The 12,143-nt window shown below is 44.2% G+C and overlaps 1 protein-coding gene across 1 annotated transcript in view; it reads left to right on the top strand.

Moving 5' to 3' along the window:
* ANK3 (ankyrin 3) overlaps positions 1-11,923 on the top strand; it is a 210,925-nt gene extending 199,002 nt beyond the window's left edge. The window contains exons 44-47 of the mRNA XM_050899157.1: positions 5,553-5,636; positions 5,761-5,820; positions 7,673-7,765; positions 10,930-11,923. Coding sequence (XP_050755114.1) covers positions 5,553-5,636; positions 5,761-5,820; positions 7,673-7,741 — 213 coding nt within the window. The 3' untranslated portion in view covers positions 7,742-7,765; positions 10,930-11,923. The remainder of the gene's footprint in view (positions 1-5,552; positions 5,637-5,760; positions 5,821-7,672; positions 7,766-10,929) is intronic.
* The last annotated feature ends 220 nt before the right edge of the window (positions 11,924-12,143 follow it).

Here is a 12,143-nt window from a genome sequence, read left to right as displayed (position 1 = left end):
GGGGAGGGGACGAGGGTGTGCTTGGAGCCTCCGCTGGGCAGAGCTGCACATGGGAGCTGCATTGTTTTACCGTAGCATATATTCATTACTGCCTGCGTGTTGCATTAAAAGCAAGAGAGGTACTCACGTAGCCTGCAGGGATGAAGTTTGGTAACACCAAAACCTCGAGGATAAATTCACTCCCGTGGAAAAAAGGCTTTGCTATGTGCCTCCACAGCTACTGTCAGGGCTGAATTGCTTCATTACCTTTGTTCTTCTTTCCCAACTTGTTTTTCCTTTCAGTGCCATTCTGCATTATTGCTAACACAATTATTTCCGTTTAACTGCTACCTTAGTTCTCCGTCCTGGCCCAAATATGGAGAAAGGCTTTTCTCTCCCCCGGAGGTATTTTCCCAGCAGTCCGAGAGCTGAGTCCTGTCAAGTGTTCAGCACTCTCAAGCACATTCCCATGGGATTTAGCACTTCAGAGGGCTGAGCCCATAAAACCAGACAAGCAAGGACTGATGCCCATTTCCACATGTAATAGGATCGTATTCTAACCTCAAGGTAGTGCAGATGTTTTTGTTTTTGCTTCCTTTCCCCTCTTCTGTTCACATGGCGGATTGATGGGACGGGGCATTGCAAAAGAAATGGGGTTTTTATGGTAGCGCAGGAATGCGAGCAATTAGCACACAAGGGAAACATAAGAGTGCTGCCACAATGTGCACATTCAGAGCCTGATCCAAAGCTCCTTTTCTTCAGTCATGACAGAAATCAGTGTCTAATTTTTCATGCTTTTTCAAAGGTTGTTAAATCTTTCATGGGTACAAATTTTTGGCAAAAACTGTTTAGTAAGATTCTTGCCAAAAGGTTTATGGTAGAATTTTGTAATGGAAAATAAAATAGATTTCTAAGAAGGAGTTATTCAAATCTGATGTCATTTTGTATCTTGTACTTTTGTTATTTCTTGCCAATTTTTATTAAAGATTTATTTGTCTCTTTCCATGCATTTTGCCCATGAAACCCATTACTGATTGTGCAGGGTTTGGTTCAGCCTGCACTGGAGGAGTGGCATGGGAGCCTGAGCAGCAGTCAGTCAAAACTAGAACCAGCAGCTTTCATGATCTTATTATTCAGAGGAAACTGACTTATGGAAAGTGAAAATGTGGCCATCCTGTAGGTGAGAAGAATTAAGGGCCTGTGCCCCACATAAGGCACATGGGAAGTGTTTCCATTTGTGTATTCAGCTGGGCGCAGCCTCTCCGCTGCAGTCCCTGCCAGGCTGGGAGAGCTGCAGAATTGCTCTGATTTGTAAGCGCCCTCACCCCATCTCGCACCAGAGGGACCGGGAGGGTCGGAGCTGCCGGCCTCAGTAAGATAACACAGAGGTAAATTAAAACACAGACTACAAGTGCTGTTATAAGGTCTGTTCATCATGTGCATGCAACAAGCAACAGACCTATGACCCAGCTCCCAGTATTGGACTATACTCTGCCCCATTTGCGGCACCATTTCCTTTCAGGTCTCCTTGGCTTGCCTGCTGGTTTGTTGGGTTCCCCCCCCCCACCCCGCCATGGCTTTAGCAATACATCTGCAAATAAGCAAGTACAGACTCAGCACAGGCACAGGCAGAGAGTCATGGCATCTGATTAACAAGGTCTCCCTGAGTAGGCAGAACTCACCAATGAAAATGACCTTAATGAAAGATGTTTGTTTCTACTGCCACAGAGGCTTGAGACCCCAAGGAGACCGAGGCGCAGCTGCTGTTTATGCATTACAAGAATGTGATCTCGAGACTGAAAGGATTATGTCTTGATGGTGGCTTAGGCCAGTAAGGGAAGAGGTCTGAGCGCTTTGTACAGCTCCTGTTCCCATTGCAGCATTGCCTCTGGTCTTTGGCGAAATTAGGTATTTAGGATCTTTCCATCTTGCTTATTTCCACCTGCTTTTAAATTCTTTTTTATTCATCTGGGTAAGAGACATCCAGCCGCACCTTTTTTCCTCCACCAACAACACTAGATGTATAGGAGGAATAAAAGGGACTATTATCCCTCTAGTAACAAAACAAACATGAAAGAAAACCAGAGCTCTGACAAATCTGCAGTGAACTTTGGCACAATACTGCAGCACCGGCTGTATAACTCCATTTATCTGGAGGTCCCTGGAAACACCCATAATCTGCAAATAACTGTTAAGAAAATCAGTGGAGCTGGCGGAAGACTTTGAGGAAGCTGCTCTTTGCTTCTCCTGCCCTGGAGAGCAGCAGAGAGAGGATACCAGCTGGTTTTGGCAGGACTACACTCCAGCGAGCAGGGTGACATTAAAGCACTCTGCTTTGCAAAGCTTCCTGGCATGTTCTGGGGCTGAGGCAGCCTTTGTATGGTTTAGTCCCAGGGATATAACCGAGCTTCCAGTAATCACGGTATTAAGTTTTCTCCCTGCCTTTCTAAAGCTCTTGGTATTGTGACAGTGATTTCGACGGGTCAAGGGTAAAATGAAGCCCACATAAGTATGATGCAGCAGAAAGAATTTTATTCTTTAGCTGTGACGCAGATGCACCAGCTTTGTGTTTAAAAACAGCTTTTGTTGACAAGGTCATCTAATGTGCCATTCTAACGCAAAGCTGGTTTGAGATCTGACAAGTAAAACTGCCAGTGGGTAAGGGGTTTTTTTCCTAGCAAACATCCGTCTTTATAACTGCATAGGATTAGAAATGTCAGTAAATCAGATCTACCTCCTGCCAATTGTGAGCCCTCCTGCAATTTGTTTAACTACCCACCAGCCAGAGAATTGTGAAAGCTGGATTTCATGCGTGCTGACTGCTGAGTATGTACAGCATTTATCCTTAAACTATGCTTAAAGGAGCATGTAGCTAATTAAAAACCAAGATTCACCATACCTTTAAAACTGCATTTTCTTCCAAGAGACATCTTTCAGTGCATCAATACATTTTTCATTTTAAAGCTGAACACAGTAATTCTCACTAACTTGTTTTAAGGAACAACCTTGCTCGTAGTGGCAGTAAGGAGTCAAAGGACCAGTACACACAAGCAGTATTGGCGTGCCAGGTAGTCTGGTGACCTTGCTGCTGGCTGTGTTGTTTTAGTTCTGGTTTTCATGGTTTTTATTGTAGTGGCTTTGGAGATTCTATTCATGAGAGAGAACCTCTCCATACCTCTGTGCTCCATGGGGTGGGAGGGATGTCTGGGCCAGGGTTCCCCCCTTAGGGCACTGTGCGGGAGCCCGCTGGGGAGTCTCTGAGCCCACGGGTGGGAGGCCGGGAAAGAAACTGTGCAGCTAGTTCCCCATCTGCTATGCTTCTGATTAAAGTATTACATCTCCAGAATCAGTATTTCCCCCTGTTTCGTTGTGGCTAGGAAACCCCACAGGTTTCAGTTCCCAAAACTTTTACCCAGTCATCGCCCCCCCTGCTGCAGCAGCAGTCCCCGTGCCATTCTCGTTTCTGCTGCCTCGCTCATGAGAAAGGAAGGAGCGAGCTGCCATCGTTGGGGCCCTGCTCGCTGGGGGGGGCCAGCCTCTTACTTCCCTCCTCCTGCACATAGCCTGTTGTCGGTGCTTAGGCAGGTATATAATTTCTCCTTCCCGTGACCCCTCAGCAGAGTCCTTCTGGGGAATGAATTGTATGGGCTCAGCCCAGGCTCCATCTGAAGGCTTCAGCAGCTGTTTGTTCTGCTGTGCTTCTTGTAGGGATGCCACCGTTCCCAGGCCTGGGTACCTCAGCTAGGTCCCTTCAGCCCCAGGCGTATCTCGGACGCAGGACCTCATCCTTACGTCCCTAAACAGTGACGTCCGCCTGGCTGTGGAGCCTGCCCTTCTCCCGGTGATGCTTCCTGAGGCATCAAAGTTCAACAAGTTTTACAGTTTATATATAGCCTGTGCAAGCGTGGGGTAAAAGACATGTAAAATGTCCGAAACGGTTTAATTACTTAATTATCAAGCGGTGATTTTGATACAGCTTTCAATATGAAATAAGCAAAAATTCTGCACTTCTGAATAATGACAAATGCTGACCGGGTGCTCGGTGAGTGGCAGAGCTGTGCTCTGCTCTTCAGTGCTCCCCTCTGGCTTCTGCCTGCTGCAGTCCCTCTAAAGTGAGGAAAATGGACAAGCTTGGCTATAGAAAAGACCGCAAATGGCTTGTAAACAAAAGGAGAGGTTTATTTGGTTTAGAGCTTAGAAATAGCCTACAAACCTAATGTTACAATGTACATATTGAAAAAGCTGTGTTTGTAGGGAAAACGGTTAAATTAAACATGGCATCACTATATTTGTTCATTATGGAGCAGTGCCAGGAGCTTATGTAGACAGCTATGTAGCGTATAGACCACAGTAAATAGGAATTATATTTGCCCTGTGCTGCTTAGTACGTGGAAGCATTACGAAAGCTTGATGTTGAGCTGTAATAATCTCATTTCAAATATTATTTTGTTGTTAATATTGATATAACTTTTTATACAATGTTTCTTTCTCCTTCCTCCCTCTAGTTGCCATTTTTTCCATAGTGGGTTGAGGGCGAGGGGAGGAGAAGAGTTTGAAGGATTTTTTTGTTTGTTTGTTTAAAGGGTTATTCATTTACATGTGGAAATTTTTCATATGTAGGCCAGCTACGTTATGATTATATTTGTTTTATTTATATGAAATAAATAAGCACAGACAATGGATATTTTTGAAGCATCAAATGCAGTGCTTGCTTCAGCATGTTTCCATGCTTTGGAAACATGACTTTATGAGGTAAAATTGTCAAAGTTCCTCTGGAACGTGAGTTCATGACTGCCAGCTAGCCTTAGACTCTAAAGTAACATCATTTATTTATAATTTGAGCAATAATTCTTGTAGTGGTATTAAGTCACTAGCATAGCAGTTAGGAAACTGCTTTTACATTTATTTACGCTGGTCCTATAAACGGCTGGTACTGCAAGAAGCGATGGCTGGAGTGCTGCCGATCTCAGTAAGTCGTGCACCAGGCTGCCGAGGCTCCTCAGCAGGTCGGCAGGCATTACCATGACAGGAAAAGTGTCATGTAAAATACCTTTCTCCATTTTGTAGATGCTAAGAAGTCTTGTCTTTTGTGCGTGTGTTTAAGATCTTGTGTTTAGTAAGCTATAGGCAGAGCTGTCTTTTTAAATCCCAAATTTCTCCCACCTTATTCTGGTGTTAGACCATGTTTCTGTGTGTGCTGGGCACTGAGAAGCTGTGAAAAGCTAATGGATGTCTGATTAGAGATTATATCGTCATGAATTTGTGCCTCCATCTCGTAGGACTCAGACTGACCGCAAGATGATTTGTTGCCCAGAGAGCTTCATGTCATGAATTAGTTAATAAGAGCAATGTGCTAGAAGCTCACTACAGGCTTTAAGGACACATTCTGTAGAATAAATGCGCAGGTATTGGCATGCTAAATGAGCAAGGCTTTCTTACTATTTGTGTGATATAAAGCAAACTGTTACATAAAGTTGAAGCTAGCATGTGCTTGTTGCTTGGATTGGTGTGGAAATATGTGTGGGTTTGGCAGAATATAGGCTATATTGCTAATCTTATAACACGTTCTTTAGGGTGAGGAAGCAAAAAACATTCCTGGTGAATCTGTAACAGAGGAACAGTTTACCGACGAAGAAGGCAACGTCATCACGAGAAAAGTAATCATGAATTACATCACTGCTCTGAGTCTTTGCATTCACGTAACTTCTTTTAACATACTTTCTCCCTTTAGAATCTAGGAAAAAAAACAAACCTATACTTTTCATGTATTGCTTCCCACAGATCACCCGGAAGGTAGTAAGACGCGTTGTTATCCCCCATGAGAGGAAAGTTGGTGAAATGGTAATGGGACGGGGACTACCAGGAAATAACAGTAGACGCAGAGGGTTGTGTTGACTGCTAGAAAGTGCTAAAGGGCTGGAGGTTTGCATTTAACAAGAAGCCTTGGCAAAGTGCAGTGCTTGCGGTTATTGACAAGTTGTGCGTTTGGGTAGCGGGGCAGGGGTCTCCCTCTGTGCTGTGTGTGGGCAGGGGCTGTGTCAAGAGGGCCCGGCTGAATTCTGTCGGCGCAGAAGCATTAAGGTCCGTTTCTGTATAACAGGCAGCAGCAGCAGGCTTAAACCATAGGTTTGGCGCCTGTTTTGTGCCATCAAGACGAGCCGTGTCTGTGGGTTTGGTTAAGCCCTTGCAGAATTTGTGCCTTACACCCGTAGGTGTAGTGTGTTGCTTTTTCACCAGCCCAAAGGAATGAGCTGCAGTCTGGTCTTCACCAGCCTCTCGCTCACCTGCGTAATACCCCTGTGCTAGTGACTGAGGGTTTGCAGGATTCAGGGGAACGTGAACATACCCAAGCAATGGTATCCTTTGCAAGCAAGCACCAAGACAGGATTTTGTCCCTGGCAATTAAAATCGGAAGCCCTTCTGCAGGGCTGGACTGTGCCCAGCTTCAGCACCCCCCAAAAAGAAAGGAGGGCAGCGGGAAGGGCAGGCCTGTTGTGCCCCAGCACGCCCCAGCCCCTCTTGCATGGGGCTCCGGGGGTATGGGCAGGCGTGGGCAGGCTGTACCTCGATCTGTCCTCTGTCCCAAGGAGGCCTCGGGGGAACAGGCAGCACCTCTGGAGACAAAAGGCTACAGGGGAGCTCATGCCTTGTTCCCCAGCGCATGGCCCTGGGAGGTCTTTGCTCCAGTAAAGTTGTCATTGGTGTTAATGGAATTTTTGTCTGAGTGAAAACAGATTCAGAAACAAAGATAACAAATACTCTTTATCTGCTGGTAATAAAAAAATTAAAAAAAAAAAAAGGGAAAAAAAGAGGGGGGACACAACACAGAACTAGGAGAGTTGAAACAAACATATTTCCATCCCCTCTTTTGTAGTCCTTTATCAGGGAAAAAATAAATCCTGCCCAGCAAAGGGGAAACATTTTCAATTTGCTGCACCAGATTAGATTAGTTGGAAACTACAAATAGTTACAAATACATCAATGCTGATCACCCGAGGGGTAAATTCTGCTGATAACCACGCATAACAGATGCCTTTCTCTGATGTGAATAAGGCTTGTGATTACTGGAGTATTTATTTTTAGATGATTATTGAGCTACTTTTAATGAGCAAAGATGAACTTTATTTTGGGGTTTGCTGTTTTAAAGACACTGAAACCTGCACTGCTTGTCACTGTCATTGGTTTTACTTCTGCGCTGCTTCGGTGGTGGTTTTTGCTGGCTTTCTTCCTCCTCCCTTTAATTCCATTACTAACCTGCTCACTTTAAAGCACAGACATTATGAAACATCATAACAGCAGCCACGGCCTGTGCTGTTGGAAATGTCCACCAATCCCAGCTGACTCGGGAGGCCGGTTGGGAAAGGTGATTTTCCTTGATGGTGGCACTGAGTCCCGCTGCAGTTGATGGCAGGGGCTCTAACGAGGGCTGCCAGTTGGGCACTCCAGCCCAAGGGTCATGCTGAAATTGTAGACCTGTGTTTTCTACTTGAAGATGATATTTCAGGCCTGTGCTTTTGCAGCCCAGCAGAGTGGATAAGTAGCTTGTGTGTATCTTTGAAATGAAGTGTTAATGTGATTTAACTGCTTTTTACTTATCCTGTTACAGCAAAATGTGGAGCCTGTTTTAGAAGCAGGTTTATAATTACGAGCACTCTCTGCAGACTATGTTAATGTTTATACTTTTCCTTTAAAGCAGGGAGAAGCTTATAAGGTTAAGACAAAGAAAGAAGTCAGACACGTGGAGAAGAAAAGTTACTCATGAAAGCTGAAAGCCGACCATTGAACGGTCAGTGTGATCAGTTTTCTTCCATTGCTTTAGCAATTTCTTCCATTGCCTTTTGCCAGCACAGCGCTGCGCAGCACGGGGGCTAGCACCTTGCCTCTGCTACCTTGACATTGCTTTCAAGCTGCACAGCTGAATAGATGGCACTTGATCTTGTAAGCAGAAAATGACCTTGAGTTCATGTATAGAAACTGAGCTTTACTTCTTGGAACATAAAGCAAAGCAACACTGAGGCACGTGTAACATTCTGGGGAGTTTTACAAAGTCTAGTGTTTGTAATCCACGGCACTTTCTACTCCTAAAAGTCAGCTTAAACGCAAATAGTGAGGGAGCTGCACACAAATCTACTGGGAGTGAAAAGCTTCTTCCACTGTTGGGCATGTGATCTGAGGGCAGCTATGCAAGCCAAAGTCCTTATAAGAGCCAGTGAAGTGTCTCACTATTTGCCAACAAATAATCCTTACCAACTGTTTCTTGTGAATTTTATTGATCCAGCCTTAACGATTGTAACAAAACAGCAGCTGACAGTATAAGGGCTTCCCAAACTAAAACCAAATGCACAGACTAAGACACCCTTGCAGGGGCTCTGTAACAGCATGCCGGAGCACTGTGAAGCCAGAGGCTGCTTTGTCTCGATCACAGAGCTATAGTCACACAGCAAATGTGCGGGTAAATACGGGAGGAGCCAGTCTGTGTCTATCAATGCTGGTCAGTCAGTCATGGCTTCAAGCGCGTATGTTTACCATGTTCATGTCTTTTTTTTTCTACTCAGAACTTTTCTTAGCTTTGGTGGGTTTTAGGAATTGGGCAGAGGAAGAGTTTATGAAGTGCAAGTCTATGTGTTATCCTTTTCCTATACACCTGGTATAGGACTGACTGTAGGATTTAAGAACAGGATAAACAGGACCTAGAAAACATACTGGATAGTGGTATGGAGGTAAAGGACAGAAGCAGAGTCTCTCCTGAGTCACTAGTCCCTTCCGACTGCTGCAATGTAAGGTAGCCCCTAAAGCCACCTGGCTGTACAGGCTTTCTGTGCGTGCGAGTAGCGCCATATGAGACCAGCGGCACTCGCTGTGTGGGATCTAGCTGAGGGCTTTATGGGATCAAGCCCTAAGGAGCGAGCTCTGCGAGGCAACTGGCATGCTTTCAGCATCTGGTAAGCACCTACTGCATCCACCTAGCACAACCGCTGAATTCCTGCTTTTATTGAGAGCCCTCCCACGTGTGCTAATAGAATAATACTGCTTCACATGGCTTTCTGTTCAACATACTCATAAAATATTTAATGTTTTGAAAAGGGAGGTGATTCTTTTGATGTGCCTTTCTCCTTCGTGGAGCTCAAGGATACAGGAGGAAAGCAAGCCAAAGGGATGGCACTGCTTCTACGAAATCATGTGCCAAGTTGGCTCCTGTGTTTCTCCACTGTCAATCCGGAGGGGGAAACTAGTGGAAATTTGTGAATTCGAAGGCACTGAAGGCAAGATGGGGCATTGAACCCCATAAGCAGTGCAGCTAAAGAGCCTGCTGGCATACAAGCATGATGCAACACACATTGGGGATAAGGGAGAAGCATTTCATTTTAAAATGAAATGGCATTAATAAGGTAGTCCTTGCCTAATGTATGAACCATATTCTGACCTTCAGAAAGCCAGAGTCTGAGTTCCTCAGAAGCAGATTTGCTCCCGTGACTGCTGATGCATTTCTCCTGTGATTTCCAGCAGGCAACTCCTCTGTGCTAGAGCTCCTGACGAACTCAGAGAGTCTTCCTTAGATAATAAACCTTTGCTCAGGGGGGAACTTTGTCCTGTAAGATGAATCTCTGTGGTCCAAACTTTGATACGATGAGCATGACCAAATGTGCATTAAGTAATTGTGAGCCCAGTCAAGAGTCTATTGAAAACGTTTTATTTGAATGCAGAAGTGGATGTATTTGCACAGACGGGTTTCTGATAGAAAACCAGCTTGTTTCTTGATCACAGAAGACAAAAAAATCCTGTTTGGAAGGCAGAGGTGTTACTTTTCCTTTGAATGTTTAAAAAAAAAAAATCACAATGTTAGCTAGATTTTGCTGTAAAAATGTCTTTGTCACCATTGCAAATAAACCCATTGCGAAATACATGTTGAAAGGAAAAGCCAAGAACTTTTGCATGCAATTCTGCAGGACGGCACTGTAAGAACTGGCGTGACCGCTGAAATGTGAATAGGTGACTTTTAGCAGCAGGATAGATTTATAACAACCGTCGATGTGGGCATGGACAGATTGTTTTAGCATGGAAGGGGAGAGCGCGAGCACTCCTGGAGGATGCATGTGGACCTGTGACCTGAATAGTAAGCAGGCATGTCCATGGCACCCTGAATGCTGCAGGCGCTGTGCAAGCCGTGCTCCCAAACAGGCTTCCCTGTGCCCAGGTGCTGGGGAGCCCGCAGGTCTTCCAGCTCCCATTCGCCAGTGTGTTTGTATTTCTGCTTCCTGCCTCCTTGCTGCAAGACGTTGCTGTCGTACAACAGATGTAACGAACTTGCTGTCCTTATGTGCATGGCTGCTTGACTGGTTTTGGATGGGCGAGAGAGCAGGAGCTGGACGCCCTGTCTCTTCCATGCCACTCACGCGAGCCAGGTGGGAGATGGATGGGGAGGGCTGCTCCTCTTCCTCGCTTTGTCCTTCGCCAAGCCTCCTAAAGGCTGGACTCGGCATTCCTGGCTCTCCTGGTCACGTTCCCCGAGCAACTGGCAGAGGTGGATGTGCAAGGAGTGCGGGTTTTCCACCACTGTGGGGATGCTTGCAAACAATAAACAAAAACGGGCTGTGAAAGCAGCAGCGCTCTCATTCTGGAGACGATGCTATTTCTTCTGCTATAGAGAGTACCTATTCCTTGTCATCATCAGATCTGACGAGCTGGTACTTTGTCTGGGGTGATGAAATGCAGCGTGTTGCAAACATATTTGTAAATCAGTTCACCAGCAATGTGGACATCTGCGGCTGCATTTTCCCTTTCACGCTGGGAGCTCAACTAATGTCATTATCTACCTCGAAAGTGTGTGATTTCTCCTATTGCAGAATTCCATAATGCCAATTAGAATTTTTCTGTTTAGTCAGGGAAAGGCACGAAATTGATTCTGGCGAGATATTCTGAAATGATTTGTGCTATCTTTTCTTTCCATAGGACTGTGTGCTTTTGCTGCCAGTATTCTAGAGGGACACTCACGGAAGAAAAATCAACAGGAATTAAACATTCACCTATAAAAGTGTGCGTGTGTTTGCTGCTTCCACACATTAACCGCATGGTTTTTATGCAAAAACAAAAACAAACAAACAAAAAAAAAACAAACAAAAAAATTAATTTAGCATGAGCCAATTTACAGAGCATGGAAATTCACGTTCATTCACAGGATTGGAGGGTGCACAGTTACCAATGCAGTGTATATACAAGATGCCATGCTGTTAACAGCTTCTTTCAAGCAGTTTGATGTCATCTCAAAAGAAATAAATTCCTGTGGCCAGAGGGGATGTACGAAGATGAAATGGTTAAACCACGGAAAGACACTAAAATTACTAAAATCCACAACAGCTCGCCTTATTTTTCTTGGACCCAAACTGTCAGGGTATAAAACACTATCTGTTTCTTTTTTAAACATCAGTAGTTTTGCTGTAAATAAATAACACTGTATAAATTCTAACAAAATAGAATAAATGTTGATAAGGCACTGCCTTTTCGATCACAAACAGAATATTGCAAATGCATTGAGCAGGCTAGGTGTCTCAAATGGCTGCACCTACAGGGATATTCTGGGTGTATCTTCACAGATTCTTGTATATTAGCAATTATAATGTTTGTATATGCAAAAACGCTAGCTTGATTTTAAAAAAATCTTTAAAATCTGCTGCAAATCTAAATGATTCCCAAAATGAGGAATTCTGTAGTTCTGTGAAAATTTTTCTTCAGAGTACTAATATTTTGATGCATGTGTTTCACCTTATTTTGATTAAATCTTTTCCAGTTTTGCAAACACTATACCGCAACATGAAAAATAAGATTTTATCTATAAACACAAAGCCCTTCATCTAATATTTGTTGCTGTTGCCAATTTTTCAATGAAATGACCTAAAACCCATAACATATACAGTAGTTGCATTATGGGGAGGGGGGTGCTATCTGTTCTCGCTTTATAACGGGGGTAATGCTTGCAGCTTTAGAAGTGGGTTGGTGCTCTAAGGAGCACAAGTTTGGGCTATTTTTAAATGAACTGAAGAGAAATTATTAGCTAATAGACTGGCAGCACGCTGTAAAATTATTACTGTATTGTGTACTGGCTATAAGATGTAGAATCTTTCAGTAAGCCAATCATCTGTAATCATCCTAGCAGTGTAATATTAGGT

Source organism: Gymnogyps californianus, chromosome 6, assembly GCF_018139145.2.
Source record: "Gymnogyps californianus isolate 813 chromosome 6, ASM1813914v2, whole genome shotgun sequence".
Taxonomy (NCBI): Eukaryota; Metazoa; Chordata; class Aves; order Accipitriformes; family Cathartidae; genus Gymnogyps; species Gymnogyps californianus.
This window is presented reverse-complemented; position numbering and strand designations above follow the sequence as displayed.